Raw genomic sequence first — 18,893 nt, 5'->3', positions numbered from 1 at the left:
ACTGAAAGAAATAGAACCGACACGTGATATTAGATTTTACAGTGTATAAAGATGTTAAATGAAAGTAAAAAGCAGCGACAAATCATCATCATCGCCTTAATTTAAACTCGGAGTACAGTTGAGTGGGAAGCCCTCATTTTCAATGTAGCCGAGGTTACAACAATAGACACAATCCAAACCCATTACAGATTGACAAGGAATGTGAATCAGAGCAATTGGAGCTGATTTTTAAAGACTTTTGAAGCTCATTCCAAGAGATAGGGCCATTGACAGAGAAAGCTGCCTTGCCCAACTCTGTCTGAGCATGAAGAACCTTGAGCATTAAAAGAATCCCTGGAGCGGGTCTGATAAGTGCTATTGTTCTGTGTCAGCATGGAACAAATATAAGCAGGGAGTATTCCAGCAATAGCTTAAAATAATACAGGTACCAGTGTTTATCCCGCCTCTCAGTCACACAGGATAAACCGGAGTTCTCATAGAGTGCACAGTGGTGCACTTTAAGAGAAAAGTGAAAAAGCTGAATTCATTTTGTCACATTGCCTGCTAATCTCCCTAAAAGGACAGTAGGGAAAACCCTCTCCTCCTATCATGTCAGACTGACGTTTCCATCAATTTGTTTATGTTTGACAACATCCGTTATTGTGGCTCCGCTTGACCCCTCTCCACCACCAAAGCACCTGGACGACCCCAAGGTTTCCGGCCTCCAGACCGACAGGATGCCTCCGACAGACAACAACGCTCTTCAGGACTATCCACAGAGGATGTCTGTCCTTGACACACACACACACACACACACACACACACACACACACACACACACACACACACACACACACACACACACACACACACACACGCACGTTTGTATTAATACTTCAGAGGACATCAACATTTTTAACCTTGAACCCAATGCTGCGACAGATAGTGAGCTTGTAGATCGGCTATTTTCAGTGCGCGACACTGTCATTGCCCGCTCCTCGACCTTTGGACTTTGACCATGTTCGTCAACTTGGTGTTTCGTTTTGTTAGTTTACAGGTTCTGTAGCTCTGTGTTTTGTATATGTTCTGTCTAGGTGTGGGTTCTGTCTGTCTGCTCATTCTTGTGCATTGTATTTTGAAGTGGTGTTCTTGTGCTTCCGGTCTAGCCTTCTTTGCTATGGGATGAGGAGAGTGTGGAAATCAGACATGGGGGAAGACCTCAAGAGGCGGCTGTTTGTAGCTTAAGACCCCTACACACTGCACGATATTTGACCCGATTTGGTTGTCGGGGAGCTTTCTTGGTGTTCGACGACAAAACCACCGATCTTAGTCAAGATCGGCCGAGCTGCTGCTCGCATGGTGTGTAAGGTACTCGCACACTGAACAGTGCTGCCAGATTTTGCGAGAGAAATAAGCACCCAGGTCTATGAAAACAAGCCCAACGCATGGGCACTTTAAACCTTTATACAAATAAAGTAGCCGATCTACAAGCTCACAACGCATCGCAGCTATTTTCAAAGAACAAAAACAACGTTAGGAAACAAGGCCAAATAGTAAATAAGTACATTTAATTTATAAAGCACCTTTCAAAACAACGTTACAAAGTGCTGTACAATGGAACACAATTAAACAAGATTAACAAGTTACAAACAGTATAATGGTATAAAAATAGAGTAATAAAACAATACAACAAGGATTAAAACAAAGCAATTGGCCCATGAAAGTCAGGTAGAACTTCATGGGGCAAAATGCTTACGGAACAAATGTGTCCCATGTAGTGCTTTATAAGTAGTTAAAATAATTTTAAAATCTATTCTAGACTTAATTGGTAGCCAGTGAAGTGCGGGTAACACCGGAGTTATGTGTGCTCTGCGGTTGGTGTTAGTGCGGATTCTGGCTGCCAAATTCTGCACTAGTTGAAGTCGGGATAATGATGAACAATAATCAAGACGGGAAGAGACAAAAGCGTGCATGATTATATATGTATGTGTGTATATATATATATACTAGAGTTTCGGGGGGCTACGCCCCCCTCAACCCCAGCCGCGCACGGGGCCCAGCGTGGGTGCGTGTATATTGGGGTACCCAAATCGCCGGAGTAAAAGTGTCCAAAAGGAAAAAAAAAAAAAAAAAAAAAAAAGAAATTTGGAAAAAATGTAAATAGTGATTGTTACTTTGGTGGTCCGCGGACCCCCTGGTGGTCCGCCGACCCCTGTGAGTGTTGGACCCCCGGGGACCCCCCTGGAACATGGCGGACCCCTTCGGCAGTTTTTTTTTTTTCATGCACGGTTTGCTTGTTTCTGTCGCTTGTTTTTTAAAACCTGGCAGCAAACTTGGCAACCCGACTGACATCACTGACCTATCCTTGGTATTTGTACTTCCGGGTTGCATAATGATGACATCACTGTCGAGTCCTGTGGTGTCATGAACCTAGGCAGGTTTGTTTACCAGATTACCCTGGGCAGCGTGCTGTGCTGTGGCCGACTGGCCGTGGCTGTTTGTTTTTGTGTTTGGGATGAACATGGCACGTGAAGGACGGACATATTGTGATCGAGACATGAGTGAAGTGAAAGTAACGGCCTGGGTGGAACAAAGGAGGTACGTAAGAAGGGGGGGGGGGGTTGAAGCAAAGGAGCTGTGTGTGTGGTGTTGTGGAGGACATGGGCAGAGTGCAATGGCGGCCGCTCGTGTTGTTTCGGCGAAACCCGTTGCCGTGCGGTGTCGGTGGTGTGCACGGTAAACGGTACGAAGCTGCCTCCCCTTCCGTTTTGTCCGACATTTGGTGAGTAGAATTAATTATGTTGCGCGGTGGAAAAGGTGTAGTGAGCAATGAGATGTCCCCTACGCGACGCGTAAATTCAGCGCGGCCGCCGTGGCGAGTCAGTTGGCGACATGTGGTCTGGCGGTGCGTTGTTTATTCGATAACAGAGCTGTGGGGTGTCGCACCGAGGGTGCGGAAGTCGCTCGCCATTTATATAGTTATATATATATATATATATATATATATATATATATATATATATATATATATATATATATATATATATATATATATATATATATATATATATATATATATATATATAAGCAACTACACTTTAGAAATAAGCAAAGAAACGCATCCACCAATATTTTTTTACAAGCAACTCGCTTGTAAGAGAGAGAGAGAGAGAGAAGAATTATTTAATGTCAATCATTAGCGTCCTGTCTCGGTCTCACGCATATATCACAGGAGCCTTTCACGTTTTCGTGAGACGTTTGGAATAAAAACAAATGTATGTATTGGGTCGGGATCACATCGTGGTGAAATATCTTGCAATGAGTGAACCCCTGTCGCCGGCCAATCAATCATGCGAGAACCACAACGATATATATACTGTAGCCCGATTTCAAGAAAGAGACTCGGGCAGTGTGAAGTGCTTAACGATCTGTTTACTCGCCGACCTCTTCAAATATCGGTCAGTGTGTAGGGGCCCTTACAGTGGAGTCAGTACTGCTGTATGGGGAGACATGGACCCTCACAGCACAACAGGAAAGGGCCCTGGATGAAGTCTTAATAGGTTGTGAGCTTTCTGTATTATCAGTTTGAGTTCACTTTTGTCAGCCCTGTTGTTTGGGACACATTTGTTGGTTATTACATCATTTGAATATAGGCTCTATGCACAGCAGTCATATTCGAAATAAATTATTGCCATTTCTTTCCAATATGGCTGCTGTGCATGATTGATTGATTGATTGAATACTTTATTAGCAGTTTGCAAAAAAAAGCACAAGAAAGTACAATTCAATACAAGGTCTGCTAAGACCCAAAAACAGCCTATATGGCTTGTTTCCTTTGTACTCAATTCATCGAAACATTTAATGACAGACAAATATACAATACTAAATATGTACAGTAAACATTTTTTTCCCACATTTTTGTGGTATGGCAGGAGAACAAATTTAACCCCTTGTTTGAGCCAAATCTGGGTTGAACTTGATTAGTGGAGCTCTCTCTAGTGTTGTGATTGTGGACATTTTTTAATTAGTTTGATAGGTACATGGGTGTCTTTGTGGCGTAGTGTATCTTGTAGACCAGGCCCATTGCAAGTTGATGTACTCTGTCCTCTACCCTGAGCCATCCCACCCTAGCAAAGTGAGCAGGGGTTAAATTAGTTGTGGATGTAAGGCCAAGCAGTTAGGCTGACCAGTTTGTTTTGGGATGTCTGGAGCCTTGTTTGAAATGCCTTTGTGGTGCTATGCTACCATGGTGCATGCATAGTCGAAGTGACTTTGGATTGGAGTGCTCCTGTTAGAGTCCTCAGTGTATTACTGACCAGTGACGAGTTCCTGTACAAAAATCTTGTTCTTTGGTTGACATTTTGATTACTTTAGTTGCCATTTTATCACTGGAAAGATTTGCCTCTAAAATGGAACCCAGGTAGTTAATTTCCTCTTTTCTTGTGATAACACTTTTCACCCACATATGAGCATTCATATGAGCATTCAATGCATAGAGCATGATTCTAACCCTAGCTCCAACCTGAATGTAAACCGAATTGTAAACCCAACTTAACTGTCAAACAACCATTTCTCTTGTGAGGACCAGGACAAGTGTCCCACCAGTGATTATTTCACAAATTCTACTATATTTGTGGGGACCTTTGGCCAGTCTGGCTATATCTCCCTACAACAACATACTCTATTGGTTCTCAGAATGGGGTCCGGGGATCCGTGGGGTTCCTTGAGGGGCTACCAGTGGGTCCCCAGGTAAATGATTGATAGTAAAAAATAAAACAAACGGACCCTTCTGTAACTCCAAGAATGTACAAACTAAACAGACCATTACAGGTCCTGGTCCACAGGCGTAAGGGATCCCGAAAGACGTCAAGTCGGACACAATTTGAATACTGTCAAATCAACATTATGCAGGTGTGTGTGCGCGGAAACTAAAATAGCCAATTTATCATTGAGGTGTCCACACTGTTTAATGTTTAGGTGCCCACTCTTTCGGTTATCGCATATTTTATGTCATAATAACCATAGAGAAGTTGGTGTGAATGTTTGTCCATTCATTAGATAACTTCACTCACATCACACTGAAAGGAACAACTATCAGAGTTCTATCAAATGTTGTCACAATACTGACCTACCGGTGTGTTTGGACAGATTGGCCACTAGATGGCGTCTCCTCTCCACTGCTGAATCAGTGCTAGGCCTCTCCATAGAGACCGAGCACAGAGAGAAAAGCTGCCATCTAGTGGCAATGATGATAATGACCAAAGAAAACACACAATTCTTGTGAAAGCTCACTTTTTTTCTTTTTCAAACCCCCCAAAACATGACTTATTTCATCCATAACTTATACATCTTATACATCTGAAGTACTGTAGACTCCACTCAATAATAATAATAGTATTCATTATACCACCAACTGCTAGGAAATTACAGTTTGGCCAGCACTCATTTGAGATAATTTGAAATTAAGTGCTATTCAAAACAGATTGCTACAACATAAGGATGCATGATATAACTTTGAGGGGCACTATTGCAGTGGAATTCATGGTTGTAATATGGGGTACACCTTACGAGTAGTGAATGTTGTATTTTTAAAGCAATAATTCTCAACTTTTTACATTTTCAAGGACCCGACTGTTTAAAATGCAGTAGGCCAGACATTTGATACATTTGTATGTTATTGATACCATATCTATGTAATATTTTGGTAGCCGTAATGTGTTATATTCTGGGTAACAACACTGACTACAGTAGTAGTCATATACTGGGAGCCATACAATAGTCTGTCATACATTATGGGGGGGGGGTCATGTTTTACAGGCATAGGCATAGTATGTCAGTGATATTCATGAGTTTTTTGTGTTTGTTTGTTTATATATTTATGTATTTTGTTCAAATAACAAATAAGTGTTAAATACTTAATACTAAATAGTAATCATTGATATTGATTTGGAACACTAAAATGGAAGAAAATAAAGTGGTTTTCTCTCCTGATTGGATGAAACTGGTGACCCACCTGAAATTTTAGTTTCTGTTTATTACAGAGCAGAGAGAGAGACCACTGTAACTGACCAAACACTCAGTTTAACTTTTACAAAAAATGTTTTAACCAAACAAACATGAAGTCCAACACCTATAAAGGAGATATAGCAGGCTATGTCATATAAAGAGCCATAGTACAATACACAGTAAAGTTCATATGTAACTCTGAGAGCTGATTCATTCTTTTGGCGTTCTAGGACAGTGGTTCTCAGCGTGGGGTCCGGTGAACCCCAGGGGTCATTGAGGGGCTTCCAGGGAGCTAAATGATTGATAGTTAATCTTCACCATTATTACAATTTAGGCATTTAGCAAACACTACATTTATTTATACGTTTATTTGAACGGGACAGTGCATATTAATGAACACACACACATAAAATGCCATGTAAATGCACCGGATTTAGCAAGAATGCTCATTCCCATCCTTAGTCGCCATAGTCCAGAGTGACTTACAGTAAGCAAGGACAACACGAGGTAATGCATCAAATGCATAGAAATAGTCATCTAGGATCATAGGTGGACTAAGAACCTATCATCAGTCCTAAAATCAATAATCTGTACATTGAAACTATGCACACTATAACCTTTGCATAAGCCTGCAAAGTTGTCCCGGCTAGGGCAAGTGCTACGGGCTAAGGCGGAATCTGAAGAGGTGAGTCTTCAGATTACGGCAGAAGATTGGGAGTGGGAGTGAGTCTGCAGTTCTAATTGCAATTGGGAGTTCATTCCACCGTTTGGGAGCCAGAAGGGAGAAGAGTCTGGGACGTGTGGAGCGTTGTCCCCCGGATGTTTTATGGACAGCTTCCCTAAAACTTCCTTTATTACAAGTAAATACAACTTGAGAACATACAAGAATGGCTATTCTGATCAATCATAGTTCCACCTTTATTTCTATACCTACAGTAAACGGTATAGACAGTAAAAAGACTGACCAAATCACAATAATAATTATAAAACAAGATTATTGTCCCAAGGAAAAGGATTGTTGGGAAATTGGGAAATTAAAAAAGGTCATCGTTCTCCAACAGCAGCCTCAAACCAAGTCCTTTTTCTCCATGTCGTTTCTCACTCTGTATCTCTCTCTCTGCCAATCGTCCTGCATCTCAGTGGTTCTCTGAGTGGGGTCCAGGGAGGGCTCCTGGGGGGGTGTGAACTCTTACAGGTTTGTAACTCTGAGAGTGTACAAATGGAACCAAATGGATCCATCTCCCAGAAATGAAAAAAGAACTACTGGTCTATCTGATCCCCTCTTCCTCTGTCAGGGGCCATATGAGGACACTCAACATTCTGCCCCAGCCCCCAATCCCTGCCCCCCCATTAGTCACCAACCCCCCTGGAACCTCCTTAGCCGCTGATAATTCCTTCTTATATATTCTTTTCTCCTACCCCGCCCCTCCCCCCCCCCCCCAAACAACCACCGCCATCGCATTACTCAATTCTCCCAAATCAGCTTCTTTCCAGAAACACACACACACACACACACACACACACACACACACACACACACACACACACACACACACACACACACACACACACACACACACACACACACACACACACACACACACACACACACACACACACAGGGTTGTAATCCCCTCCCCCTTGTGTGTCTCCAGCCTCAGTCCAGTCCATTCCCATTGAGTGTCATTAGCATACAGATGTTGGGCTGAAAAGGGAAAGCCGGGTTCCTCACAAAAGGCCTGCAGGAGGGGGGAGTGGTTAGGGAGTGGGAGTGGGGTAGTGGGGGAGGGGAGGGGTGAAGAAAGTTGGCCCTTGGCCTTTTAGTACTTTAGTACACACTCGGGCAGGCACACCCACCTACATGCATGCACAGATACATGCGATACACGCACGCACGCACGCACGCACGCACGCACGCACGCACGCACGCACGCACGCACGCACGCACGCACGCACGCACGCACGCACGCACGCACGCACGCACACACACACACACACACACACACACACACACACACACACACACACACACACACACACACACACACACACACACACACACACACACACACATATCCTGGCCTTTTACTACGAATACCAATACACATGGATATGTGTAGAGATACACATACACATTCGCAAATACACACTCATACAAGCGCACAGAGGAGGAGCACTACTTTGTCTTTCTGTGTAAATATATGCCACACACACACACACACACACACACACACACACACACACACACACACACACACACACACACACACTCGCAAGGACACACACAAGGACATGATGACACAAACTCACACAGAGGAGGGTCCCCAACTTCTGCTCCTATCCAGTGTGTGAATGGGTGTGCATGGGTCACAAGTATCCCCACCATGGTCCATTGTGTGGTGGGAGCTCTTTGTTCTAGCATCTGTTGCCCAAACATTCCCATCAAAGTGTGGCTCACACTAAATTAGTCTGTTCAGACAAGTTGCAACAAAAACTCCCTCGTCTTCCCACAGAGTAGCACACACACACACACACACACACACACACACACACACACACACACACACACACACACACACACACACACACACACACATTGTATAATTTTCAACCCTAAAGCCTGAGATATATTTAGTTGCGTGCCGGTGTCATGCACCGAAAATAGCCGATCTACAAGCTCACAGCGTTGGCATAACTCAAACCCTAACCCTAAACTTAACCTCTAAATATATAATCCTAACCATAACTCCAACCTGAATCTTTTCCTATCTCCAAAACATGTTTCTTTTGTGAGGACCAGTCCTCACAATGTCAAGCTCTACTATAATTGTTGGAATATTTGGTCCTGACAAGTATAGCAGTACAAGTATACACAAGTATATGCACACACACACACGCACGCACGCACGGCGCACGCACGCACGCGTACACAGGATCCCTGGATGCAACGGAGGGAAAAAGAGTTAACATTTGCCCCATTGTCGGTTGATGATGAGACACAGATGAGTGAAGCTGTATGGACCATGGTGCATTAGAGTTGTAAAGGAACACCAATGGGACATTACGCCAGCAGGGACCAAACCATGATGTTTTACTATGTAACCACACAATGGTTTAGTAGAAATGCATTTGTCTTAGATAGGTGGATTCATACATTTTATACATTTGACATTCAGGCATGATGCATACATCATTGTTGTTGTTGCCTTCTTTTGTTGTGTTTTATCTGCTGATTGCTTTGTTTGTATATGCCTGTGCTTGTTATGGGACACCTGAATTACCCTGGGGGGATGAATAAGCATCTATCAGTCAGCCTGGATAAATAAAGATTTGCCTTATCTCATCTCTCATCTTATCTAAAAGATAAAGACCCAACAAGGCTATTGTTAGAGGCCTCAAATCTAAAAGCAAGTGTGCAACTAAAAGTGGCCATTCTTAAGATAAAGTTTAAAAAGCACCCCTGATTGACAAGTGGATTGATCTCTCTTCCCCGTTGCCCTCCTTTCTTCTTCTTCTTCCCTTTCTTTCTACGGAAATAGCTTGCACAAAAACGAATTTCTCCCACTTTTAAACCTATGATGTGACAATAAAGTTGATTCTGAAGCATTTCATTAATTTTAGCCATAGGATACCTGAAAAAAAACTATGAAAAAAACTTTATATTATTTTCCAAAGACATTTATTTTATTTTGAACCAAAGATGGACAAATATATTAGACAACTGGGCTATCCACATAACCCATGGAATGTAAACAACCAATGCACTTAAATTATATAGAAAAAAAGCAAAATATAAAAACACAATATAGTTTTCACTTTGAAAAAAGCAAAATAAATAAGTTTTAAGTTAACAAAAGTTATCATAAAAAAAGGCTTGCTGATTGGCTTTGTGTTCAGGCAAACAATAAGCAACAGCAACAGCAGTATCTCTGGTCACACACACACATAGGGGCAGGTTCAGTGTTAATTAACTCTGACATTGAGTTACAAATGGATAACTTAACACAAGACAAAACAAGAAACATATACAGCAGATTACAAAATTTCACCTGATTTTTTTTTGTTGCCTGATTTCACATGATGTAATGTGACACTCCCACTCCCAACCACCCCAGCCGAGTTAGCTAGCTAGCGTGCAACGGGCTTCATACAAACTCATTGTCTTCAAGGCAATTGCTATGGAATCAGGTTACACAATTCTGGATTCTCGATTTTCTTCAGTCTTTGCCTGTATTTCCTTCATATCTATATAACAGAGGGAGTGAGAGAGCATTCCTGGATTCCTGGGTAGAGGTATAAACCACTAGTGGACACAACTTGAAAAAGCCTCAACACAGTATAGGCTAGTACACTGATACACGTATGCAATGTGTAGGCCAGCAGCATTGTGGCTATGTATTTGTTATATCAATAAGTGGGGACTTATAAACTTCTATTGAAAGCCAGTAAGAAAGAAATAGTTGTACAAATCCAAAGTTTCTTCCTAATACCTTTCTCTTCCCTTTAGAACAAATATTAAAGCAGACTATGGTAATAGGTAAAGCACATTTTTGCCTGCATTGTAAAAAAAAAAATGCAGATACACAATCATCAAACAAAGTCTGTCAGTGACAACAAATATGAACAATAAATAAATAAATCTAAGAAAGGTGTTAAGCTATGGCAGTGATAATAATGAAAACAATAGCATTAACAATAACACTGTGTTATCTGTCTGGGCTAGAGGCTATAGGTGTTAACAGTGATTAGGGTTAGGAATGCTCTATGATCAACTTTGGTAACTAGACAGAGGCAATGGGTACACTTGTGCCATTTTGTATCGTTGATGTCATGGATACAACCAAACTTTAAAAATAAGTCACATAAAATGGCAAATGCTAAATTGGTCACAAATGGGTCATTAATTGAATGCAAATGTTGAAATGATATCACACAAGCAATGAATCAGTGACAGTGTGGCCAGTTGCCTCTCTTGCTAATGGTTAGTTCCATACATCTTTGTGGCCCTAAATATGACTGGAGTAGCATTGTCCTGTGTAACCATAATAGGCTAATATACAGGAAGTAATGTGCTATTAGCAGTACTCAAATAATCTTAATTTATTACAAAAGAAAGAGCATGCTGTTTCCAGAAACACGAACCAGTGTCTAACACACCAGTCAAACATTTATCTTTCAAATGCAGGGTACAGAAATTTCTCAAACAGAACTTCCAACTTCAACAGAAACTTCATACGGAAGACTGCCAAGCTAAGTGAAGTATTTTCTACAAAATGGGTATACAACAGTATACAGCACTTAAAACAGCATGGAAAACAACAGAAAAAAAATAGTTTTAAAAAGTCTGCTTAAATTTGACAAACTCTGAGCAGCGCTACAACTGCTTGGATGAGAAATGCAATATGCACAAAGTAAGGTACGTTTACCAGGCTGGACTTACCCAGGAGGTCAAACTCAACTTTTTAACACCCTGAGAACAAAATCTCAACTACTACAAAGTCACGGGGGTCACACGACAATGGCCACTTGAACTCAAGCCTGTGATGTTAGGCATACTGGTATAATACACCATAACCCGCTATAGTGTCTGAACGCCCCAGAATTATTTCCCCTGCAGTTTTTATGCAAAAAAGAAAAAGTATCAAATGTGTGTCAAAGTGTTAAAACGCTTGTCTTTGGCCCCTGTGCAAATCAGGTCCTGTAATAAAACGTTTAAAACATCATACAGCTGTTGCGCTAGTCGTCTGAGACGGACAGGCTGCTGAAGATCGGCAGGCGACGGCCCTCGAAGTTGGGCGACTCTGAGCCACTGGAGGAAGAGCTGGAGCTGAGGGAGGAGGAGGAGGTGTAGCCCTCCTCTGACAGGGAGTCCGCCGAGGAGCAGCGTTGGAGGCCTTGAAGGCCGCTCAGGGACAGCGGCAGGTGCTGGTGGCGGATGTGGTGGAGGCCTGGGGGGCTGGAGAGTCGGGTTGTGGTGAACGTGGGGCACTTGGCGCCGGCGGGGTCGGTGGCGGCGTAGAAGCATGGGGCACCGTCGCTGGTGTCTTTGGCCAGGTCGGGAAGGCCGGAGAACGGGTATGGGCAGTGCCTCAGCACCCCGGGCTCCGGGAACAGCGGGGAGAGGAGCTCGGGGCTTCCCTCCGACGATGGCGGAGGCGACACGGAGGAGGCACGTGTGAAGAGGAATGAGGAGGAGAAGGAGGAGATGGGTGGTTGCGACTCCTGGACGGGTCGGAAGCTCGAGGCGAACGCTTGCGGGGACGAGGAGAACCCGGCAAAGCTGACGCTGTGGCGAAGGAGGGGGGGCCTCTGCTTCTGGGGCGACGCGGCGTCTCCCTCGGGCGAGAGCATCTCGTCGGCGTTGTGGATGAAGTGGCAGCGGGCGCCGTACGGGCAGAAGCCGATGGTGTGGAAGGTGCGGCAGGGCTCCGTCTTGTACTTGGGGTGCCGGCTCAGGCCCCTCATCTCGTCGTAGCCATGGGCAAACTGACACTTGGCGCCGTACTTGCAGGTGCCACTCTCCTCGTACGTGCGGCACAGCTCGGTCTTGTACCGCGTGGACATGGGAGGGGATGGGGCAAGGGGCTTGGCAGCAGAGAAAGAGGAGGGGGAGATGGCAGAGGAGAGGGAGGCGTTGCTGAGGCTGAGGCCTGGTGGCGGGGAGGGCAACAGAGAGGAGAGCCCGCCCCCCAAGCCAGCGGCAGTGGCGTGGCCCTCTATCATGCTGACGGAGCGGTCGACCCTGAACGGGATGCGGTTGAGGGATGAGCAAGGCAGCTGTCCCTCCTTGTCCCACCACTGCTGGCCGGGGGCCACGCTGAGACCCCAGTAGTCGGGGTCAGCCACCTCTGAGCCACCGCTGTTGAACTTGGAGTTAGGGAGGGTCACGGGGCACAGTGAATGGCGGCGCTGGAAGCCTGTGGTCCTCTGGCGGGTCTGCTGCTGCTGGTAGGACAGGCCATCTGTCGTCTCCAGGCCGTGGAAATTCTGTCACACAAAAGAACAAGGAGAAGAATAGTGAGCTCTCTGCATTCCTGGAGCACTGGAGCGAGAGAGAAGGCTGACCTGACATGAAAGGAGGGTTTCCAACTGGCGTCTGTGGTAACAGGACCAGATGACTTACAATGGGACGTTTTGTTCTATGCTGTTTGCTCTCGTGAAAGGCTGATTGAACTATTGCAGTTTCTTTAATTGACTATCATATAACTTCTAAGTTTTTCACACTTAATTACTCATTTATTACATTTATTTATGAAGTGGCACAGATTATAGGCAGCATTCACAACACATAGTCAACAACAATGATTAAAACTTTTAAAATATTGCACACACATGAAGCAACTTTTATCCAACTATAATACCTACTCTTATTATTGCAAATAGTAATAATAATATGTCTACTAGAAGCACCCTTTCTTCTTTCTTGCATAGATACATCTGTCTGAAGTTGTATCTTGTCAATTTGGTTCGTAAGAAACTAAACAACGAAAAACCATGCCAAAACCCAAGTCTTTTAACTTAATGCAACAGTTTGTATTCCAATCTGTTTCATACCATCCTCACCAACACTGCAGCAAACACACACCATTTCTTAAAAAAGGGTGCTACCTAATCTCTTAAACCATGAATAATACAAAAAAAACTATGTTTCATAACAATATGCAAGAAAGAAACCTAACCAGACCAATTATAAACATAGAATAAAAAAACACAGTTGGCATGCAGACTGCAGCCTCCACTCATGAAATCAATCAATCAATCAATATCATTTTGTCTAAATATTTATATATCGGAAGTTGCAAATAATGTCTTGTCACTCATGTAAATAAATGACGGATGTCTGCATGTCTGTATTTGTCTGTAAAAGTCAATAGTGTTAGAACTCTTAGCGTTTACAAATGGAACCAAATGGACCCTCATGGGCCTGTAACTCAGAGAGTGTATAAATGGAACCAAATGAACCCTTGTGGGTCCATTTGGTTCCATTTCTGCACTCTCAGAGATCATAATGATTTTGACAAGTGAAGCTGTGGGCGCCTCACCTTCAGGAACTCCTCATCCAGCTCCAGGAACGGTGTCAGAAAGTCAGAGGGCATGATGGTTCCGTCCCAGGGTTCACCTCGCTGTAGAGCTGAAGGTCTGCCTTCCGGTGCTGACTGCCTGCCTGGCTCCCTTGGTCCCGGAGAGAGAGGAGAGGGGGGAAAAAATGCCTCGGTCCAGAAAGAAGAGAGCGGCGGAGAGGCCCGTTGGTGTTCAAAAAGTTAGAGAAACACAAGTTAGATCCACTGGGAACGAGAAAGAAGGAGAGAGAGGGAAAAGAGAGTGAGGGGAGCGCTCTAAATACAGGGAAAGTTTTGTGTTGCGTGTGTGTCTGTCTGTGTGTGGACTGGAGGGCAGAGACAGACACCCTCTGCACGTGTAAAGTTCCTTCTTCAACCATCTGCTGGAATCTGCTTAAATACTTGGGGAAACCCGAGCCCCCTCCTTCTAGTTCATAGGGGGCAGGGCAGGGCACGGAGGGGAAGGGTAATGTGTGTGTGTGTGTGTGTGTGTGTGTGTGTGTGTGTGTGTGTGTGTGTGTGTGTGTGTGTGTGTGTGTGTGTGTGTGTGTGTGTGTGTGTGTGTGTGTGTGTGTGTGTGTGTGTGTGTGTGTGTGTGTGTGTGTGTCTCACACTGTGTCTGCATGTATTTGCATATGTGTGTGTCCTTTTGTGTGTGTGTGTGTGTGTGTGTGTGTGTGTGTGTGTGTGTGTGTGTGTGTGTGTGTGTGTGTGTGTGTGTGTGTGTGTGTGTGTGTGTGTGTGTGTGTGTGTGTGTGTGTGTGTGTGTGTGTGTGTGTGTGTGTGTGCAGGCCCGTAGGGGTGGTGGTGAGGGAGGGTCTTACATTGTGACAGTATGCTAGGGGGCAGGGTGGGGAGTAGAGGGGGAAAGAAAGACAAGAGTGGAGTTGAATGAAGCTACTTTTCTCCCATTCATTACCCCCCCCCCCCCAACCCCCCACCCACTCCCCCTCCAGCAAGCTGGGAAGAAAATCCTTTAAAGGCACATTCTGTAGTTTTTAAATAGCCCACCCCCACACTTAGTTTAGGATCAATAATGCCCACTAAAGGAGATAATGATAAGTTGCGCTAATGTTGATGGTGCTTCCTATCATTACAGAATTAAAGGTATAATAGCAAAAACAAAAGTGTGTGTGTGTGAGACGTAAATTAAAGGTTATACATTTACAGTGGTGAGTGAGGTAGATGTGTTCCAATAACACAGTGCCTCCCGGTGTGTCTCATTAAAACTCATTATCATACAAACAAGTGATTAACATACTGCTTGTGTTTCAAATTGCAAACAAGGTATTATTATACTGTACCGACAGTTTCAGAATAACAATGGAATTCAATACATTAATCACTAATTAGTTCAAGTTTTACATTAGTTGCCGGTGAAGCAGAGTTCCAAGCAGGAGAGGCTTGTGAAGAGGCTTCATTTACTATTCAATACAGTCTAAGCATACATCATTGCTGACGGATGGAAACTTCGTACCTCCAAAACTCTTATGTTTCAGGAAATGGAAAAAGGAACCTGTGTTCCAATGGATCCAATATTATTCTTTTGTCACAAGCTGTTAATTATACTTTGCATTGGTTAAATGTTTATAAAACACACAGACACACCAAACCACCTTCACTTAAACTATTAAAAATAGCAGATCTACAAGCTCGCGTCACATCGTGACGTGTTGTGAGCTTGTAGATCAGCTATTCGTGCTACTTTTGTGTGACGCTGTAGTATGACAAAGGAGGGCATTAATTTATTAAAAAACAAAAAGTTGAAATATGGAGGTTTCTGCCTGACAGCGACAATATTCACATTAATACCAAACTAAGATCCAAAAAATTACAACGTGCACAAGTATGCACACTGGAACATTCATCTCGCTCATTTAGTGAGATTACTTTGTTGAGTTTAGTTCAGCTAGTTAAGTTCAATTCATTTTGGTTTATTTGAACAGAGATAAAACATAGACAGTGATCAGACATGAAGATATAAAATGAGAGGAAGAGACGATAAATTCTAGTTGGTCTCTATGTAATCTCTCAAGACTGCAGGAACAAAGAAAACATTTTGATTTGATTTTATATTTTTTACCGAACGGGTTCCCAGATTGGTCTCTAGGTCAGGGGTCTTCAACAGGGGGTCCGGGACCCCGAGGGGGTCCTCAGAGGTACTACAGGGGGTCCGCCAAATCTTTGTGTGATAGGATTTTTTATTTTACCTTAACCACTTGAACCCTATAGCATCCCTTTTCTGAGGAGAACTTTAGCCAAAAATAGCAGATCTACAAGCTCACAACGCCTCGCGCTGCGAGGCGTTGTGAGCTTGTAGATTGGCTATTTTTGGCAAAGAGGCATACTGTAGGTGTAGAGGGAAAAAAGAGCAAACCACGTAAACAAAAAATGTTGAATCTGAAACACTTTTTTTATACGATATAGAGAGGGTCCCTGCTTCATCTCTCTTTCAGCTAGGGGGTCCTTGGCCTGAAAACGTTGAATACCCCTGCTCTATAGGTAATACCCAAATCCTTATGATTTGACTGTAAGCGAAAGAAAAGGAATCAAAATCCCATCAAAAACAAAATCACTTTACAGTTACACTTTACATCAAATCAGTCTACAAGAAAAGTACCACCTGAGCATCAACATCAATAATTCAGTGTTTCACCTTTTTTTCACTTTCCTTGTAAAACAAGGTCCAGAATATCTAGTGGAAACTCTGCTGTTTTAGCCGGATGTCCTGCAGTGTTTGCGTATCTAATTTACTTATCGCCTGTTGCTTTTAAACCCACCACGGTGAATGCAAAACTTGTTTGCCTAATGAAGTTAGTTATCTTATCCTGACTCGTTTGAAAGCTTAGGGGTGTTGATACCTTTGACTCCCAAAGTCTGCAGATGTCTGCGATGTGTTTGTGAGAGATATAGGAGACAGATAATGCTCCACACCTGGGTTGCCAGCGGCATGAGCAGCTAATTGTTTATGTTTGCTGCTTTGATTGAAATTAAATTAAATTTAACTGTGAGGCAGAAGGTTTTGTGTTTCTTTGCGTACTGTACCAAACATGTTGATGGGTGACTATTTGTAGGCATTACATGTACCCTAAAAATCAACTAGGTCAAATAGTACAAACCAAAAGCAAAATTTGATGTCTCCCCGGTACCCAAATTAGTAAAAATAGCCGATCTACAAGCTCACAACGCTTTGTGAGCTCGTAGATCATCTGCTATTTTCACTACTTCTTAAACTATATAGGCCTATATATATTGAATTTATGGAATTTCTTACATTGTTTTTAAATCTTTAAAATTTTGTTAAAAATTGTTTAAAATGTATTTTCAATTTCTGTAAACCTTTGATTTCTGAACATCTTAAAAACATTGCAGTTAAGGGAAACAAGGGATATGTACTTGTGATCCAAACATGGGTCCCGGCCCAGTGTTTGGGACCCACTACTGCTTTAAACAGGACCCATTAATGCATGCTGGAGTTATGATAGCATGTGTTGACTGAATATGTTGTTATGTGTATTGTTCTATTTCTGCACCGGGACCAAGGGTTTCTGTTTAGACAATGCAGCATTGTGTGTGGATGATGTGGAATGGATGTGTGAGCCAATCGAAGAGAGGGTAAGTGTAAATACAGCCACAGAAGGTATATCACGCGATGACTAAACAATTATATGGATATACAAATGGAACCAAATGGACCCTTACAGAGCTGTAACTGCAAGAGTGTACCAATGGGTTTCATTTGGTTCCATTTATACAATCTGGGAGTTAGATTAACACTGAGGATTTGATGTAGTATCGATGTCTCTGCGTGCATGCGTGCATGCGTGCGTGCGTGCGTATGTGTGTGTGTGTGTGTGTGTGTGTGTGTGTGTGTGTGTGTGTGTGTGTGTGTGTGTGTGTGTGTGTGTGTGTGTGTGTGTGTGTGTGTGTGTGTGTGTGTGTGTGTGTGTGTGTGTGTGCGTGTGCGTGCGTGTGTGCGTGCATGTAGGTCAGTTAACAGAAGCGGAGTGCTGCCATAAAGTGACCACTGTGTTTGGCTGTCATGTAGCAAGCCCGTTATTCAAGCCACAGTGCAGAACTTTCTATTGTGACTAAAGCCCCAATCCTCGCTAATCCCGACAGAAACAAAAGGCGGCTAATAAGATTCAAGCCTGTGATGTCACCGCCCGGCGTGACGGATGGAACAGCCTCTGAATGGAGACAATAAAAGTGCAGAAACAGCCATCAGTGTAAATTGAAATCTGAGACTGTAAAATTGACCTACATTACACGGTTGCTCTGTGTGCTGTAAGAAACAAAGGCAGAAATGTGTTAAAGATAAATGTTGACGCGTTGACGGTGGTGGAAGATTCCTTTTACTTGAGTAAAGTTTCAAATGTAGAAATACTAAGTCCAGCATTCAAAGGTTTACTGGAGTAAAGGCCCAAAATATTGAAATCAAACTATATTCACACAGTAGCAATTGTAAAAGTACTCATAATGCAGAATGGCCCATTTCAAAATGTGATTATTGAATTGTAATTATTAATGCATTCATGTGTTTATCACTTTAATGTTGCAGCTGTTAAAGGTGGGGATGATTTTATTTACTTAATCTGCTGCTGGATACTAATCTTATAATAATAATAATACGTAATCATTTATCAGTTTATGTATGTTTTGTATTAGGCTAATCATCTACATCTGTAAAGTATCTACTAACTAAAGCCGTCAAATAGTTTTTGTGGAATAAAAAGTACAATATTTGATTCTGAAATGTCATGGAGTGGAAGTACAATGTATCCAAAGAAAAGAAGGAAATAATGAAGTAAAGTAAAAGTACCTCTTAAGCACAGTGCTTGAGAAAAT

At 43.0% G+C, this 18,893-nt stretch overlaps 1 protein-coding gene across 1 annotated transcript; it reads right to left on the bottom strand.

The window, feature by feature from the left end:
* Positions 1-11,721: 11,721 nt before the first annotated feature.
* Positions 11,722-14,087, bottom strand: LOC311050344 (mRNA decay activator protein ZFP36L1; the record flags this gene model as incomplete). The annotated part of the gene is made up of 2 exons (XM_084064359.1): positions 14,028-14,087; positions 11,722-12,972 (listed from the first exon to the last, which is right to left on the bottom strand). Exons 1-2 carry the CDS (start codon positions 14,079-14,081, stop codon positions 11,722-11,724), a joined length of 1,305 nt encoding a protein of 434 aa, XP_083920485.1. The 5' UTR covers positions 14,082-14,087.
* Between the last annotated feature and the right edge of the window lie 4,806 nt (positions 14,088-18,893).

The sequence above is a fragment of the Gymnoscopelus microlampas genome (assembly GCF_963454915.1).
Source record: "Gymnoscopelus microlampas genome assembly, chromosome: 8".
Classification (NCBI taxonomy): domain Eukaryota; kingdom Metazoa; phylum Chordata; class Actinopteri; order Myctophiformes; family Myctophidae; genus Gymnoscopelus; species Gymnoscopelus microlampas.
Note: the sequence above shows the minus strand (reverse complement) of the source record. Positions and strands in the feature narration are given on the sequence as shown.